The sequence below is a fragment of the Marmota monax genome, unplaced genomic scaffold, assembly GCF_021218885.2.
Source record: "Marmota monax isolate L192 unplaced genomic scaffold, Marmota_monax_Labrador192_F-V1.1 WCK01_AAM20220418_F8-fsc00598, whole genome shotgun sequence".
Classification (NCBI taxonomy): Eukaryota; Metazoa; Chordata; class Mammalia; order Rodentia; family Sciuridae; genus Marmota; species Marmota monax.
Genome location: NW_026692916.1, coordinates 118573 through 138648, shown reverse-complemented (window position 1 = coordinate 138648; position 20076 = coordinate 118573). Strand labels below are relative to the sequence as shown.

The following is a 20076-nucleotide window of genomic DNA, read 5'->3' as shown; positions in this document are numbered from 1 at the left end:
TAAACCAATTCCAAAAAAACAAAGGTTGTAAGTTTTCTCTAATATGCAGATGCTAATTCACAATAAGATGGGGAGCATTAGAGAAGAATAGCGTTACCTTAGATTAGATAGAAGGAAATGCAGGGATGGGAGGGGTGGGGGTGGGGATAGAAAGGATAGTAGAATAAAGCAGACATTATTATTTTATGTATATATGTGATTGCATGACCAATATGATTTTACAATATGTAAACTCAGAAAAATGAGAAATTATATTCCATCTATGTATAACAAAATACATAAATGCATTCTACTGTCATGTATAACTAATTAAAACAAATTTTTTAAATTAAGTACTTCTAATCTCTGAAACAGTTAACAGATGAAAAAGAAAATCCACAGCCAAGGAGAAAATATATGCATATCACATACTTGTTAAAGGACTTATATAGAGCATACACACAAAACTCTTTGAAACACAAAAATAGGAAATTAAACAACCCTACCCTGCTCCTTGACAAATGGCCAGAAGGTAGAGACCCTTCATAAAAGATACACAAGAGACAAGCATATGAAGTTGTTCACCATTATGAAAATTACAACTGGATAGCTGGTAATAGTGGTGCACGCCTGTAATCCCAGAGGCTGAGATAGGAGGATTCCAAGTTCAAAGCCATCTTCAGGAACTGAGTAAGGCCCTAAGGCCTAAGCAACTTGATGAGACCTTGTCTCTAAATAAAATATAAAAACTGTGGGGGATGTGGCTCAGTGGTTAAGGGGTTTAATGATTGGTACCAAAGAAAGATTGACATTGTCTCACCTCTTGGTGATGTGATGTGTAAAAATCCCTACAATGTTGATGACAGTGTAAAACAGTACAACTTTAGAAGAGTATAATATTTTTCTTAAAGATTAAAGATGTACTTATCATAGAAAGTAGCCATTGTTAGGTATTTATTCAAATTAAATGAAAGTTATGGGCCCACACAATTACTAAAGAACAGTGAAAGTTCTTTGGATATATAATGAATTAGAGACAAAAATTTATACCAACTTTCTGTATCAGTAAAAAATAGGAAAATGCCTTCAATCCCAGTGGTTTGGGAGGCTGAGGCTCTCAACAACTTAGTGAGACCATGTCTCAAAATAAATGAAAAGGGCTTAACTCAGTGGTTAAGAACACCTGGGTTCAATTCCTGTTGCCAAACAACAACAAACCCCAAACCCAAACCTAAAAAAGAATCCAAATGTCCACCAGTGATTGAATGCTAAAACAAACAGTGGTATAGTCAATGTAAGAACACTTGAAATAAAAATGAGATGTCATTACACATAACACTGATAAAATGTCAAAAAAAAGATTTTACTGAATTCAAGAAACCAGATTAGAATACCATTCACAGTATATGCTTCCCTTTACATAAAATATTTTCAAGAAAGTATAAACTAATCTACATTGACAGCCTCACCCCTGCAAAAAAGGGAGGCAGGAATCAGTAATTGCCTGGGAACCAAGGGAAGAATAGTAGGGAAGGTTTACAAAGGGGCATGAGGAAACTTTTTCAAGTAATAAATTCATTATCTTTTTAATCTTGGTGGTTTCACAAGTATTTACATATACCCTAACTTCTCAAACTATACACTATGAATACATGTAGTTCGGTGTATCTCAATTATACCTAAATAAATTCATTTCAAAAAGACATAAGTAAGTAAAAATACAAGCCAAATTAATGAAAGAAAATGTTTGACAAATAGCTTGTATCCTGAATGTATTATAATATTAGAGAATAAAAATAAAAGCCAAACAACGGGAGTTTAAAACAGGCTTCTATCCCAGAAATTTAACAAGATATTTCACTAAAGAAAAGAGAGAAAGCAATGGCCAATTAGCACAAGAAAAAAATATTCAAAATCATTATTAATCAGGAAAATAAAAATTAAAACCATTTCACAATGATAAGAATAGCTAAACTAAAAGATTGACACCATCATGTAGCGCTGACAATATGTAGAAATAGAATCTCCAACTCCACATTGCAGGTGGGACTCTACAATGATACAAACACTGTGGGACAGTTTGGCTCACTGTCTATTCTTCAGGGCCATTCACTTTCTCTAAAAATCATTTACTCTGTCTTTATATACAATGTCTCTATTAACCAGCAAGATATGCTGGAGTTCAGAAAGGCACACCAGAAAACATACCAATCTGTACTTAAACTGAGAGCATCTGTGTAGCAACAAAAGCAGAAAAGGGCTTTTCTCTGAAGTTTCCTCATCTACTTACAGCCAGTGTCCACCAGAAGGGGACACAACTGTCTTCTTGTTATTTCATCAATGTAAGAGAATTAAACTTGTATTATGGAAAAAAGAGAATCAGAGTCAAATATCACAACCAGAACCTAGACCAACAATGTCCCAGGCCACTGTGTGTTCTTTTTTTTTTTTTTTTTTGCGGGGAGGGGCGGGTAGGGTATCAGGGATTAAACTCAGGGGCACTTGACCACTGAGCCACATCCTCATCCCTATTTGTACTTTAGAGACAGGGTCTCACTGAGTTGCACCTCACTTTTGCTGAGGCTGGCTTTGAAATCGTGATCCCTCCTGTCTCACAGCCACCTGAACCACTGAGATTACAGGCAGGTACCACCGCTCCTGGCTCACTGTCTGTTCTTCAGGCCCATTCACTTTCTCTAAAAATCATTTACTCTGCCTTTAAAATTGCCTATAGTGGCTCACTTCCCTCTAATCTATGAAAAAGGGTATATAAGCTTCTAAATCTCATTGGGTAGTAAGTGTTCCCCATTCTGTGATGTGCGTGTGCACATAAATTTCTATGCCCTTTTTTGGTTAATTGGTCTATTGTCAATTCACATCTCATACTCAAGTACTGTACTTCCTTAGAGTTCTCTTGCTCCTGCAATACATTATAAAGCCACAATAATTACAACAATGTGGTATTCAAGCAGGGATAGACAACACTCAATGATTATTTGTTGCATAAATAAATAGTTAAATTTTATTTAAAAATCAAATGCAACAAAGTCTTTGTTGAGCTAAAGTCAGATTTTGCTGTAATAACTAAAAAGTGAATTTAATTATAGAAAAGTACTAAATTTATTTCAAAATAAGAAATTTAAATTTCAGACACAAAGGACTGTGACTGTAGTTTAATGGTAGAAGCCTTGCCTAGGGTATGTAACAAGGTCCAGGGTTTGAACTTTAGTCAGGCCAAAAGAAAATAAAAAAATCTGACCTTGTTTCTTTGTTTATAATAAATTATAAACATGTTTTACCAGTTTAAATAAAATATAAAAATTCATTATAAAATAAGGGAAGCATTAGAAGACAAAATCCTAAAACTTTAAAGGCCCCCCTCCTCAGCAGTTTCTGGTGGTTTCATGATTTGAGACATGACAAGATATCCCTCCTTAAGTTGTTGCAATGGAAATACCACAGTCATAAAAAAAGACAGTGTTTAGTTGTTTTCTTCAGATTGCGGAGTTAAAATATACCACATGTGAGTGTCCTACTCTTATCAATCTTCAGAGTTATGCTAAAACTGTCAGCAAGAGCCAATGTACCATCAAGCACACAATTCAGCATATCCAGTGTGACTATTATCTAGAGTGTCCATGGTAAATAAGGTCCTCTCCATTGAATCTTGCAAACAGTAATAAGAGAATGATGATGTATACCTTTAGGATTTCTGAGATATCTATGTCCTAACTATTCAACTTTCAAGAAACAGCTTCTGGTTTGCTATTGGTCTTTGGTAGAGGCTGAATGCTTAACCACAAGATATCAGGTAACTATATAGCCTGAATTTACCATCATGAACTGAGTGCCTAGCCATAAGGGCTGGATCCAAACCAACCTACTATTGAGTAATGTAAGAGACCTAGTTCACATAGGTCCAGAGCAAGATATACATTCAGGAAGTTCAGATTTCTTCAACACCAAATCCTGTTACCTTACTTACTCCCCCACAATCCATGTTTATCACCATGGAAGTTCTTTATGATCAGCTGACTGATGAAGAAAACAAACTAAACCTGTTTTATAGATGGGTCTGCATAACATTCTGGGACCACTCAAAATGAACATTCTCACTGAGTGGGTGGCACATGTTTGTAATCCCAGCAGCTCGGGAGGTTGAGGCAGGAGGACTGTGAGTTCTAAGACAGCCTTAGCAAGTTGGTGAGGCCATAAGCAACTTATCAAGACCCTATCTCTAAATAAAAATATTTAAAAAGCTGGGTATGTGGCTCAGTGGTTAAGCACCTCTGAGTTCAATCTCTGGTACAACAACAACAACAAAATAATAATAATAAAGAACAAAGGACACTCTCAGGGGTGATCTCTAAAAATCATTTGGTGAAGAGCAATCCTCCCAGGGAATAGAATAGTACTTTCGGTTGTTCGTTTTGTCTAGCCTGAAAGATGAAAAATTTTCTGAGCTAAACAGATTCATGGGCAGTCAGAAATGTTCAAATGAATGGTTAGAGTCTTGGAAGAATAAGATTGATAGACTTTTTTTTTTTTTTTTAAAGTCTGGGAAGGGAATGTGTTTGGATCTCTTTCAGAACAGGCGTACAGCTTACAAATAGTTATATCCCATGTATACTCCCAAAGGGCATTCACTATAGAGAAATTTGTTAATAAGAAGGAAAAATGGCATGCTCTACACACGTCAACTAACCTACCTATTCTCCTGGCTACTCTAGTGTTTGTTCAATAGGAATATGGACAAAGCAACCAGGGTGGCAGAAATGGAGGAGAGTCAGGAGGACTCAAATGCTAATGCTACACCTGGGTGCCTAATTTGCCAACAGACTAATAACTGAGTCTCTAACATGGAACTATTTCTTAAGAGGACTAATTGGCCACTAGAGGCAGGTTATTTCCACTGGGCCTCTTCTATGATGGGGGAAGCAGGTATTTCTTCTCAATGGAACAAACTTATTCTGGAAATGAATTTGTCTGAAATGCTTCTGCATCATCTAAGCATGGGTTTACAAAAAACATTTAAAAAATTTTTTTTAGTTGTAGTTGGACACAATACCTTTATTTCACTTATTTATTTTTATGTGGTGCTGAGGATCGAACCTAGGGTCTCACATGTTTGAGGCAAGCACTCTACTGCTGAGCCACAACCCCAGGCCCTACAAAAAAAATTGTAACTCCTGTCTTGCTATTTGGGACAATAAAGGAACTGACTTTTCAAGCAACCATGTTTTTTGTCTTCTCCAAGAGTAAATACATAAAGGCTCATATTCAAGTCTTGGAAATAGGAGTGGCACAGAATTTTGCTTTCACTTATAACACCTTTTAAGCTCTGCTGGTTTAGAGTCTTAATGCTTCTCCCAGGAGACACAATAATGGTTCCAATGAGAGACTTCTTCCTGACCACTGAACGAAGGGCGGAAGACGTCATTCTACTAACTCAAGTGATGGATCACAATTACCAAGAGAAAACTGTGTTATGACACACTGAGGGTGGGTGGGTGCGGGTGGGCACTGTCTGGGGCCCAGAGGGAATGTTCTCTTGGGCTCCTTGTTATGTTTTAGATATGAGGAATACCCTAAAAGCTCATGTGTTAGATAATGCAAAAACACTTAGAGGTGAAATGATCAGGTCAAAACAGTCTTAATTTAATCAGTGGGGTGTGGCTGAAGGAAGTGGATCATTGGGGATGTGCCTTTGGGGTTTATATTTTGTTCATGGTGGTGGGAGCTCTCTCTCTCTCTCTCTGCTTTCTGATTATCATACAGTGAGCTGCTTTTCTCTACCTTGTTTTGCTTCCTTCTACCATGTTTTGCTTCATGTTGGGCACAGAACAATGGAGTTGGCCATCTATGAACTGAATAAAAATGAATATGAATATTTTGCAGATAATAAATAAATATTTTATTCTAAAATTTATACGGAGAAGAAAATACCTATTGAAAAACAAAGAGAACTAATACTACCCCATCTTTAAGACCTACTATAAAACCATGTTATGTTTTTGATATTAGGTATCCCCAAAAAGCTCAGGTGTCTGACAATACAAAAAATTTAGAGGCAAAATGATTGTTTTATGAGGGCTTTAACCTAATCAGTGCATTAATCCACTAGTGTGGATTAACTGGGTGGTCACTGAGGGCAAGTAGTATGTGGCCGGAGGAGGTGGATTTTGGGGAAGTGGCGTATCTCTGGGGGCATATATTTTGTCAGTCATGAAGGGAGTCACTCATTCTGCTTCCTGGTGCCTGAGCTGCTGTATTCCCATGATCAGGTAAAGAACCTAGAGTAGCTGAGGGCAAAAATACTTAATGAGATGTGAAAGAAGGAAACCAGAGATGGTAAAATCTGACCAATAATAGATACAAGGACTACCGTAACTTTTCATATTTTCTCTTTGCTAATTGTGATATCTCTTTATTTTTATGTAACCATCTTCTTCTTTTCCCCATATTTCTTAGTTGAAAATGAACTTTAAGAAATAAAGTTATCAGAATATTCAGAGACATTATGATAGAATATATAATTTATATAGATAGCCATTTTTGTTGGGATTGTGCATTTCCTCATTTTGGGCAGAGTATAAGTACAACCTCACTTTTATGAAGGACAGCTGTATCTTTTTAGGTGGAAACACAGTTGTTTGTTGTTGAATTAAATTTGAAATGTGCTTGGAGGCATTCATATAAAAGATCAGCCCTCAAAGTAGTGAACTGTGACAGCTATTTACTTCCTCTCAACTCTACTTCATTGCCCTAGTTTGTGTTAAAGGGTGTGGATTATATAAACTTTTGTCAGGTGGATATGTTAAAGCTTGGTTAGTAGAGGGTATCAGAGGGATACTGCAGTAGGAAGGCTTTTGCTGTGCATTTAGGGATGGGAGTGCTAAGTGTTAGAGGAGAAAGTTTGTTGTGCTGGTCCCCAGCTTTGGAGCCCTTCTATATCTTGAGGCAAAAAGCTGTAGTGGTAAGGTTCTGCTTGCGTGTACTGTTCAGCAATACCCTCCTCACCAGCCTGGATGAAATTACTATGGACCAGCTCTGGCCCAGGGCAATCCAGTGAACTTCACCATCTGCTGGTTTGCAGCTAGCATATTCACCAGCCAAATCTGAATTTCAGTCACGGGAAGGGGTGCCCCTTTCAATTTATCCCTTTCTTGGGAATTCTCCCTCAGCTGTGGGATATTCTCCTTTCTCGTTCTTAGTAGCTATTAGGGTTTAGATGTAAGGTGTTAGGACAGTGCATTAACCCACTTGAATGGATTAACTGGGTAATAACTGTAGGCAGGCAGGATGTGGCTAGAGGAGGTGGGTCGCTGAGGTATATATTTTGTCCCTGAAACTATAGTAACCATAAAACAATAACAACAACAAAAAAAACTATAGTAAGCTGAGCTTACTCTATTTTTGCTTACTTGTGCCATATCCTGAATTGCTTTCTTTCTCCACATCTTTTCTCCATGATATTTTGCCTTACCTTAGGTTCTGAGTAATACAGTCAACTGTCTAAAGACCGAGACTTCTGAAACCATGAACCTCAAAATTTTCCTCCTTATCAGGTCTTTTGGTCACAGTAATGAAAAAGCTGACTAAAACAGTAACTGATCTCTTCAGGGGTTAAGAATTCTTTAAATAAAACTGTTCATGTAAGTAAAATGGCTATATTTCTATAAACTAAAATATTATTACTCCTACTCTTAGTACTAGGTAGTGATCATATTTTGTGGGTACCATAATGATCACATCCCACTGACATTATGCTATAATAATATTAACAAAACCTCTAAATTATTTTATTATTATATGCCAACATGATTCTAGGTAGTTTCTCTGTATTAACTCATTAATCCTAATAATCATCCTAGATATAACAAATATTTCGTACATACAAAAAAACTGACCTAGAATTGTTCTTTAATATAGAGATTAAACAAATTTGTATGTTTATTATGAAGTTCATGATGACTATATTAATGCATACCATGACTTTGTCTTTTAAAACCTTATGCATTCCTATTCATTACTTTAAAAAGTTAAACATCACTGTCTTAATCACAAACTAATAGTAAATTATTGTAGCTGAATGATGGTACAAAGTCTTCACAAAAATTTTTCTACTATTTATAACAGCAAGAGAGAAAATATTCAAAAGAAAAATAATATCCTAAAACATAACTGCAAGCAATATCAACCTGGCTTATTCTGTCTTAATGGCTAATTTAACACAAATCCATTAAAGGCAGTTTCATAAATATAGAGGAAAATAATAACAGCCAAAGATTTAAATAACAAAGAACTAATATATAATTTATTTGTAAAAATAGTCAACCATATATTTTATTCTACCAGTCAAAAAGCAAAGATTTTATATCAATAAAATCATTAATATAAAGTTTCAGAACTCAAGACATGACTTTCAAAATGCATCTAAACTGACATTTTCCATACTTTGACAATTAAATTTAATAGCTATACACTAAATTCAGTTAGCTGCAACTGCAAGTCTTATTTTAAAAGCTTAAGTCTCTTTTCAATATTATGGGAAATGTCATTGAAAAAATTACATTTCTATGTCACCAAAGCATAATTTGAGGCTTAAAAATCTGAAGAACTGCTAAAAGACCAAATTCCCTAAGAATACTGTAACTGATCATCTAATTATCCTTCTCCTCTTTGATTTAATAATTATGATGAGCAATTTCTTTTAATAGGTAGGCACTGCTGTCAGAGATTTAAATAGATAAGTTCATTTATTTCTTAGCACTAGCCAATGAAATAGATGCTGTTACTGCCTCATTTTACAAATGAGCAAACTGAGGTACAGAGATTAAGCAATTTGCTCAAGAAGTGGTAGAGTATGTGGCTCTAGAGTGTAAACCCTTACAGACTTCTGTTGAGAGCTTTGAGTAGTAGAGCTTGCTAAAGCCTCATGACAATACTCATCCAGGTTCTACTATTATTATTATTATCCTTGTTTCATAGACAAGAAAACTAATATTTGTCCAGTCACATAACTATGAAGTGACAAAATTAGGATTTTAATCTAGTCTGCCTTATTCCACAAATAATTTCTTATCTACTACAATATACTGTTTCTCAATAATCAATAATATTATAAATCCAAATGCCAAGCTAAATCAGATCAAATCCCACACAAAACTATGGGTCAAACAGGAAGTGGATACAATGTCACAGTGTAAGCTTCAAGAAGTATGAAATTTCAGTCAATTCCTATCAGATTACTTCTGATAACAAGAGACATAGATGCAAAAAAAAAATGTATCATCCACTGAGAGAAAATAAACACTTTACATAAAGTAGTTTAATACAAGAGAGAAATCAACTACAATGTTAACTTTGCCTTATACACTAAGAAGTTAATGTAAACTTACCTGCAAGGAGGCAAAACCATGGAGTCTTTGACAAGTACAGATCCAGAAAGCAGGATATACCAACATCTGGCAATAGTTTCTGAGCTGTTTAAATAAACAAGTAAATAAATACACACGCTCACTTATATATGGATTCAATATGAAATACACAACATGGAATATATCCTGATAATATTGCAAAAATCATTATAAAAACTATGTAACAATACTTGGAAACATGGGAAATTTTGAGCGTGGCCTAGGGTCTTGTAAAAACTGCATTTATATGGGGAAAAAAAGCAGATAATTCTTAACAGAACACTTATCTGTAGTAATAGAAAATGAAAGTGAAAACACATTTAAAACACTTTCAGAAAAATCCTCACAAATTAGCATGTTACCAAGGGGTGTGATAAAAATTATGTTTATTCATTTTTTAGTGATACTGACAATCATTACCAACATAAACTTTGTTCAAAACAATAGCGTACTATACAGTGCAAGCCATAAAAATGTTATATCCTTTATTCTCACAATTATTCCTGAGGAATTCACCACGAAGAAATTATTATTTCGGTATAATATAATTTTAAATAAATTAGTTTTTCTATTTAACTGTTTTCTAATTTTCCCATTATCTATGCAATAAAAATATACAGAACATAATCATAGCAGTAATCTAAACATCTCATACTGTTTAAATAACTAAACATCTAGTATTATGAATAGTTTTGTAATCATGGTACAATTAATATGACAGCTATCATACAATCATTATAAAATAGAGATACATTAAAATAAAATTGTATATAAAGCAGCAAAGAACATATGCATATCATAAAGAAAATATGAATACATACAAAAGAAATGACAAAAAACAGCATGGAAGAATTGGGATTAAGGGTGAATTACTATTATTATTATTATTAACTTTCAGATGGAAAGACCTGCTCAAAAGTATGTGTAGCAACCAGTTCTCAAGAATGTGGGGAGGGAAGGTAAAGGAAAGAATGCTGTCCTCCAGGGGAAATTCAGCAATTGATACATTCTACTGTTTTATATTTTATTTTACATTGGAAAATATTCTCTCACAAATATATGTTACTTCCAGGAAGAAATAGGGAAGACTAAGGACATCAGATGTTGAAAATCTACATATAGAAAACAAAATAATACCTTTATAGACAAAAGCTATTCACAAGTAATTATATTTATATGTATACATGATTTAAAATTTCATATAGCTTCACAGTCTGAATGAGTTTCTATTAATCTGACTGAAATAATTCTAATTTAAAGTCAATTAAAAGCCAGGGTGGTAGCTCACACTTGTAATCCCAGTGGTTTGGAAGGCCGAGGCCCTAAGCAACTCAGTGAGACCCTTTCTCTAAACAAAATATAATAAAGAGGTGGGGATGTATCTCAGTGGTTAAGCTTCCCTGGGTGTAATTCCCAGTACCAAAATAAATAAAGCCAATTAAAGCCACATTAAAGAACTTGTGCTTTATGATATTAAATATTTTTCTAAGTCATAAAACCACAAAGCATAACTAATGCTTTATATGCAATTCAATTACGTTTACCAAATGCTCTAATTTTTCAGATTTCCCGATTTAGCACTCGCCTGACAGAAGTGAATACTAAAATGTTATGTTGGATAAATCCTAATATAATATTGGCTAAATCCCCAAACTACCTTTGTTCAAGTCATACTCATTAACCAGAAACAGTAATGAAAGCACTTAAAAGAGCATCACATACTTTAAGAAAAACATTTCTCCTTCCTGCTATTATGAATTTTTACAATAAAAGAAAACTTACAGCCACAATAATTTCTAGACAAGATCTTACCTACCCCTAAGATAAAGAAACACCAACCACTCAAAGAAAAACATTGTTAAGAAGTCTTTAACTATCACCACAAAAACCTAGGTCTCCCTTGTTATCCTTCTTCTGTAAGTATCTAATCTGCCTAATCCTAAATGGACTAGTTTCTGATTAGTCTTTCTCCCAACCTTTTCATAGTCCTAAAACTCATCCACTAAGTCTATGAAAAATATTTTTTATTTTCAATGTGTTCTTAATATTTCCGGAGGACACTACTTCCTTTACAATCATTTAAAATTGGTGAATGTTTTCTCTTACACAGTACTCCTACCACTAGCCTAGAGATAGGACAATCTCTTCTATCTACTAATCAGTTTGAAACCATTGTTTTCCTCTCCTAACAACGCCCTGATGAATCTTAGATCATCAGATCATTCCATTCACTGTCCTTTTCTAATGCAAACTATTACGAACACCATGGTCCTCTCATTTCTTGTAGATTTTAATTCTTGACTTTTAAATACCAAATTTCACTGCATAATTGTCCCCACAGCATAACTGTTACACCCCATTTTTACTCAAAGCAAAAACCAGCTTACAGCTTTTCATCCACAATTATTCATGGTATAATTTTGTTCATCATGCCTCTTAAAACATAAATAAAGCAGCAGTGTACCCACCAGTGCCATACAGATGCGTTTTTGTCTTCTTGTGCACTGCAAGACACAAACTTAGAATTCTCAGCACAGGCCCATTGACACTAATTTTGGAAAGCCTAGCATTGCAGTACTAACGTATGAGTGGTGCTGCGGACTGCTTGTGAGGTAAGGAAAACAGTGAGGTTAGTCCATAATTTTTGGACACAGAAGACTAAATTGTCACAAAGAATGATGTGTGTTGATTTGGACTATTCAATTTTAATGAATGTTCACCAAGTATTCAGTGCATTCTAATACTGCACCAAAGACAGCTTATTAATAAATGCTTTTTAATACTAGCACAATTTTTTTTAGAAAGCTTCTTGTAAATGTTATGCACCATTTTTTTTTACCAAAAAATTTGGCATAAAAATCTGTGATGATTATGTGTTGAAATATGGTAAGCATTCTAACATTGTTTCTGTCTTTCCGAAATGACAGCCTCTGAATCACTTCATCTCTTCTTTAAAGATCTTTTCCTCTACTTTACTTCAGGCAATCACTTCCATGGCCAAACACAAGAAATCTTGCATTAGCAGTAACTATAAGACTTTCATAATCAGAAGGCTCAAGCATCCCACTGGATTCCTTCTAGTTGATTCTAACATTCAGACTTCCATAATCAATCTCATGTCTCTTTTCTATTCCCCCCTTTTGTACCTTTCATGTTAAGTTACTACTATCACTTCTTTGGAAAAACTCCCTTGATTCTCCCTACTTTCCTTTTATGTATTTAGTGAGCTAAATAAATCCAACTTTTTACCTACTCCACTTCTATACCACAGCAGAACATAGCTGATTAAAAATAAAAACCAAAAAACAACCATAACCATCACAGCCAGGTACACACCTATAATCCCAGCTACTGGGAAGGCTGAAACAGGAGGATACCAAGTTCAAGGTCCACATAAGCAACTCAGTGGGATACTGTCTCAAAAAAAATAAAAAGGGCTGGCGATATGATATAGGTCAGTGGTAGAGTACTCCTGGGTTCAACCACCAGTACCACAAACAAAATTACAACCATCACAAATTTCAAATGGGCTCTTAAAGTTGCCTAGCAACCATAATATGTTTCTGAACACATCCATTATCCTAATCTCTTCAAATAACAATCTCTTCTTCCTTATCTCAACTCTTGATTCCTATTTCACTGAGAAAGTAGAAATTATTAGAAGAAAAGTATATATCATTTAGTATTCTCAACTGCATCAAGATGTTTGTACTCTGCATGTCAAACAAAACAAAATTCTAAATACTTCCTAAGGGGAGACAGTATTTCTGTAACTTTTCATACAATGTCTGGCATTCAATTAAAATTACCATCCTCAGCCAGGTACAGTGCTGCACGCCTGTAATCCCAGTGGCTGGGGAGGCTGAGGCACTGATCACAAGTTCAAAGAAAGCCTCAGCAAAAGCAAGGCACTAAGCAATTCAGTGAGACCAATCTCTAAATAAAAATACAAACTAGGGCTGGGGGTGTGGCTCAGTGGTTGAGTGCCCCTGAGTTCAATCCCTGGTATACCACTAAAATTAAAAAAATAATAATAAAAATAAAAACTACCATCCTCACTAAGAATGGGATCAAAAAATTTAGAACCAATAATAAAAAGAAGTTAGTTTATCTAATACATTCAGGAAAACAGATAAGATCGAGAACTTGACCTAAGCACTGAGATCTACAGTAACAAAAAACAAGAATTCACAAAACAGAAGTAAGTTAGTAAGAACAGAGTAACAGAGAAAAAGAACAGCAAATACAGAAAAAAGTGTAAAGAAAATAAAGGACAAAATTAAAGAAAAAGAGAAAATAAGCAATAATAAAAAAATATTGGAAAGATTTTTTTCAAAATTGATAAAGCTACTAAATCAAAGAATCAAGAAGTTCTATAAACCCCAAAACAAAATAAATACAAAGAAAATCATATTTAGGAAAAATAGATACATCTAACTAAGCAAAAAGAAAAAAATTCTAGTGGTGGCACATGCCTGTAATTCTAGTGATTCAGGAGGTGAGACCACTCTCAGCAACTTAGTGAGGTCCTAACCAATTTATGCAGATCCTGTCTCAAAATAAACCATAAAAAGGAAGTCATGTACAACTAATTAAAACAAATTTTTAAAATAAAATAAAAAGGAAAAAGGGCTGGGATTGTGCCTCAGTGGTTAAGTGTCCTTGGATTCACACCCCCATACCAAAGTTTAAAAAAATAAATGAATAAATAAAATCCAGAGGTAGAAACAAAAACATGTTACCTGCAAAGGAATAATGTTACTGAGTCCTCAAATACACAGAACCCAGAACATGTCTTAAATGTATTAAAAGAAAAAAACAAAAACAAAACTGCAATGCTAGAATTCTGTCTGCAGTAAAAATATCTGTCTAAAACATTCTTGTGAAAAATTAAATGAAAGAATATACAAATAACAGAAAGATAATATTTATAAAAACATGGGTTCTCTCTTGAATGATTTAGATTTAATGCTACTCAACCCCCCAGCTGTCCAAAAGGTTTTTATGTGTGTATATATGTGTGGAAATTGATGAATTGATTTTAAAATTGAAGAGTAAAATACTAATTAAGACAATCTTCAAGAATAGCATACAAAATACATGCTACCAAATGTCAACATATACCACAGTAATTAATAATGGCATCAGATAGACAAATGGACCAAGATAAACAATACACACACACACACACACACACAATCACTTAGTTTAAAACAAAGCGGATGCTATACACAGTGATGCAGACATGTAATCCCAGCTATTTGGGAGGCTAAAACAGGAGGATTCATGTTTGGGACCAGCCTCAGCAACTTAGTAAGACACTCAAATAAATAAAAAGGGCAAAAGATGTAACTCGGTGGAAGAGAGTTCCAGGGCCCACACCAGTAAAACAAAGCAAAACAAAAAACCCACCCAACCAAGCAAAAATTCCATTAAAGTTCAACAGGGATATTTTTCAATATATGATGTTGGGTCAACTGGACATCCACAGAGATATATAATAAATTGTGACAATGATAAAATCCGAATTTTACTCAAAATTTAAATTATACATTATTGAACTTCCTACTTTCCTAAACTTTTTGGAAGAAATCAGGAGTGATAATAACTGTCATTTTTTATAATACATAAAATGTGTCAAATTATAAAAACAACATAACCTAGTACAACAAGCAATATTTTCCAAATGACTAAGACATAGTGTTATAAAATCAAACCTGGGTGAATAATTAATTAAAGTACATGACAGATCAATGATTTATAATGCAATGGAGTACCAAACATTCACTGATAAAGTCAGATTCCATACTGCAACTAACCTGTAAGAAACTTAACAAATTTTTGTATTATATGAAAGAAGAATATCCAAATTATTTGAAAATAATATGCTTATTATTAATAAGCTACTAAAATGCTTATTCTCCAACCTCTTCTGTTTCAGCTGGGATTGCATTTCTATACCACTGTGTGGAGCATCTACTTTGTTCTAAACTAAGTGATTGTATGTGTGTATGTCTTTCTAGTTTACTTTGTTTATTGGTCCATTTGTCTGTTATTGTTTTACATAACTATAAAAACTTTTTACTTGATTTAAAAAAATATATCACAGTAGATTGAAAGCAGACAACTATGAGAATCTGTCAACCACATATTAGATTTGCAAAAATGTAAATGGACTCATATCCTTAGCTATTTATATTTTTCATTTTGAGACAAGGTCTAGCTAAGTTGCTTAGGGCCTCACTAAATTGCTGAGGCTTGAACTTGCAATCCTCCTGCCTCAGCCTCTCGAATAGCTGGGATTACAACAGTGCACCGCCACACCTGACTTATTACTTTGAAATAAACATTTTTAAAATTAAGAGAAATAAATTTGGAATTTACACTCTGCACTGCCAACAAAAATAATTTCCAAAATGAACTGTAAAATGAATTTTGAGAGAAAAAACATAAAAACTTTTAAAGGAAACCTAAAGATTATCTTCACAATTTTAAGAGAAAGATTTGACTTTTTAAACAGGACATGAAAAGCACTAATCACAAAGAGACAAACTAACAAATTTAGGAATTTCTCTTCCTCAGAAGATGCCATTAAAAGAGTGAAGAAGAAAAACTGTACATGGTGGGAAGTATTTATAATAAGTATATCCAACAGAAGATTTTGATTCAGAATTAATAAAGAATATTTACATATAATAGAAACATGACAGATAACTCAAATGAAAAAAAAAAATGGTCAAAAACTTCCACCAGGATCTCCTACCAGAGGCTATCCAAATATCCTATAAAAACATTAAAATCATTCATCATCATTAGTAAATAGGGAGATGTAAAATACAATCACGAGATAATGTAACAATCAATAGAATGATTAAATTAGAAATAACCAAACAAAAAAACAAAACAAAACAAAAAAACCTGACAATTTCAAGAGCTGTCAAAGATGTGAAATAACCGAAACTTGTACTACACACAGCTAATGTCTACTGTAATTGAATCAGAAAAATGTCAGAATTTCCTAAAATTGAACATGGAAATTTCTAGGATTCTATTCCTAGGAATGTGCCTTACAAGAATAAGTACATAAGAGCATAAAAAGATGAGCAAAGTCTACAGAAACTTTACTATTCACAACAGTAAAACATTGAAAGTTACCCCAAATATCTACTAATAGTGGCATGGATGTTATTCTCACACAAATGTACACTGCACAGCAGTGAAAAAGAACAAATGCAAAACATTAAAAACCTAGGACAGATATCTGCTAAGTAACAAAAGCCTGACCAAAAGATTACCCATAAGTTCAAAAAGAGGTAAAAGTAATCTATGGTGACTGAAGTCACACTGTGGTAACTGTTCCTAAAGAAAGCTGATGAAAAGGTGGTATCTTCTATATTTTCATTAGTAACAGTAGTTACCCAGGTGTATATATTTATTAAAATTTGCTGCACTGGACACTTTGCATTCTATATATGTTATACTTCATTGTTTCTGATTATATTTCAATTTGATCTATGGCAATTATTTCAGAATCAAATGAATTTCAATGCTAAAAATCAACATTTAAACATAAAAGTCACTGATTTATAGTAATTGCGGAATACTTACCAAAAAAGAATCTGGTTGCCACTGTACTTTTCATAGCGTGCTCTTGCAGACATTAATCTAATATATTTTTAAAAAGTAAAAATTGTTTAAAATAGATTTTATTATAATAACACCAACAGAAAATAATCATATTACTAAATTTTCCCTAAACTAAGAGTTTAAAAATATATAATATAGTAATATTTTATAAGAGTAACTAGATAATATTAAATGGCATTAACCATAAAATTCTTACACACATTATAAAACCTGTCAATTCATACTGAATAAGCATTATGAAAAATTAGACCACTGTTTGGTTCACTACTATATCCTCAGTGTAAAGAACAATAATTATTAGCACAGGCAATGCACATACAAAAAAATTTGTTAAACACATTTACATTTAAAAAATACTTTTAATATTACTAACTCCTCTGTTTTTATTTGTATTCTTTCTACCTGATATACTTATTTGATATAGAGTAACACCTCAATTATGTTATATAGAAAAAAGAATAAATTAGAAATAATCTGGTCCATAATCAGAAACAGAACATCCGGAAAAGTAGTCAGATAAATAGGTCACGAAGAAAAATGTTTAACTAAAATGTTATACAAAATTACAAGAGTGTTTTACAGTTCTTTTACAGTAAAAGTTGTACAAATATAATCACAGTGATGTAAGATAAACAGGTAGATAGCCCAAACTGCAGGAAAAAATGAGGTTCAGAAAAGTTGATGCTGTCTTCTTCACAGGGATTTGTGCCAAATCAAGTGCCTTGCTCCTTTCACTTTAATACAAGATATCATGATCATCTTAAGCATTTGGTATCACAAATACTAATACAAACTCCAAAAAGAAAACAGTTTTATTTTCACTAACTAGTACATACCAAGCACTATGCTTTTCTTTAGATTCTTACTCTCATTTAATCTTCAGAACACTGTAACAAAGACACTTTTATTTATTTTTATTTTTAAAAAATTTTTTTGAATATTTTTTAGTTGTAGTTGGACACAACATCTTCATTTATTTATGTGGTGCTGAGGATTGAACCCAGGGCCTCACAACTGCTAGGCGAGCACTCTACCACTGAGCCACAACCCCAGGCCCCGACACTTTTAGTATCTCTACTTTTGAGAGACTAAACTGCAGCCTAAAAGCCTTGGTCAAGGCTCTATTGCTCAGGAAAAAATAAAAATTCCTGCTGGGCAAGGTGGCATATGCCTGTAATCCCAGAGGCTGAGGCGGGAGGATTTCGAGTTCAAAGACAACCTTAGCAAAAGTAGGGGCTAAGCAACTTAGAGACCCTGTTTCTAAAAGTATAAAAAGGGGTCCCCGCCCATGTGGCTCAGTGGTTAAGCGTTCCTGGGTCAATCCCCACTACCAAAAAAAGGGGCAAATTCTTAGGCTAGGGGTATGGTTCTAAGATGTGCGAGGCCTTGGATTCAATCTCCAACATAACTAAAAAAGGAAGAGGAGAAGGAGGGGAGGGGAAAAAAGGGGGAGGTGGAGAGTCAAGGAGAAGAAGAAGGAGTAGGAGGAGAAGAAATGTAAATTTCCATGACTATCCAACAAACATCAAATGACTTGGCCCCTATAACCACCATCCAAACTCATTTTCTACAATTCTCCACCTCTCTTTTCTCTCTGTGTTCCAGCTCCAAAGCCCTCTCTCTTGGCTTAGCTTCCTTCTGTCATTCAGGTCTCTATTTAAAAAATTACTTCTTTTGAGAGGTCTTCACTGACCATCTAAATTCAAGTAGCTACTCGGTTTATTTCACACCACTGTGCTTTATTGTATTCACAGTACTTATAATTCCTGGATATTATATACAGTTTTTATAGTGTTTTCCCACAACCCCCAAATCCCACCCCACCAATACAAAAACCAAAGGAAAGTAGGGATCTAATCTATATTGTATATGTCAAGTACTTAAAACAGTATGAGAAATAGGAAAGGAGATTAAATGAATGAATAACTGCATGGCACATGCTCTTAAACACAATACCACACTTACCTAAGCTGATGCTCCCTGAGATTTGACAATATTTCCATTCCATGAAGATAAGAATAAATAGTATTTAAGTCCTGTGGAACAGAAAGGAATTTATTTTTCACATATACTATTTAAAACATAATGGCACCAAACAATTCTGATTTTAAGCACACACATATTTATCACAGAGCTGTTAACTATGGAAGAGACAGAATGGTAAAAGACCTGAATAAGAAAAAGCTCCCTCAAAAAAAAAAGAGCTCCCTCTATTTGCACAGGAACAACTCCTCAACACAAACACATCAAAAGCCAAACACACATTATTTAATACAAAAATATATGAACTCATTATTTTATTTCCAAGTAAAGGTAACCTTTTCTTTTTCAGTGACAACAAACTATTTGAAAACAATTATCTCATCCTCGTTAATTTTTTTTGTTTTCTCTAGATTATATAATCTCAATATTTGCAGATTCCATATCTCTAAGCAGCCTGGCTGACCACCCCTTTTTAAGACCCACTTTATTCGTATTCCATTAAAATATGACTTTCTAAAGAATATCTCTTTCTAAAAGAGAATGAATGAATAACTGAATGGCACATGAAAGTTGTATAATCTACCACTAAATGAAATTATATTCAATGGACATTGTTCACTCTTTGAAAGAGATAGGGAATCTTTCTTTAGCCCTCACTCAGATAACCAGGAGTAAAAAACAAACAGAAGTATCCAGGACAACACAATATAACATCAACTAAGAGCAACAATACAGCAGCTCAGTGGCCAAGTGCTTGCCTAGCAAGCACCAAGCCCTGGGTTCAATCCCCAGTACCAGCACAACAAAAAATAAATAAAACCCAACAAAAAGGGTCATTTGCCTTTAAAAATAAATAAATAAATAGATTAAAAAGGAAAAAAAAAAAACCCAACAACAAACAACATGAGACATGAGAGTAGTAGACATCCCTGGAAAGGAGTATTTTACCACTGACATTATTTAAGATTACTGGTTAGTGATAATAATAATAGATTAGCTTAAATTCTGCACATAAAATGTACCTTTTTATTCCGTTATGAGAATAATG

The 20076-nt window shown here is 33.9% G+C and overlaps 1 protein-coding gene across 5 annotated transcripts in view; it reads right to left on the bottom strand.

Annotated features, from left to right (window-relative positions):
- LOC124097579 (rap guanine nucleotide exchange factor 6) overlaps positions 1 to 20076 on the bottom strand; it is a 172162-nt gene that overhangs the window by 113243 nt on the left and 38843 nt on the right. For 4 of the 5 annotated variants that reach the window (XM_058581879.1, XM_058581878.1, XM_046452057.2 and 1 more), the window contains 3 exons: positions 19011 to 19081; positions 17007 to 17063; positions 9381 to 9464 (listed from right to left, as the gene is read on the bottom strand). The exons of the other annotated variant lie outside the window; for it this stretch is intronic. In XM_058581879.1, coding sequence (XP_058437862.1) covers positions 9381 to 9464; positions 17007 to 17063; positions 19011 to 19081 — 212 coding nt within the window. Of the gene's footprint in view, positions 1 to 9380; positions 9465 to 17006; positions 17064 to 19010; positions 19082 to 20076 lie in introns of those variants that run through there. 5 annotated transcript variants of the gene reach the window in all.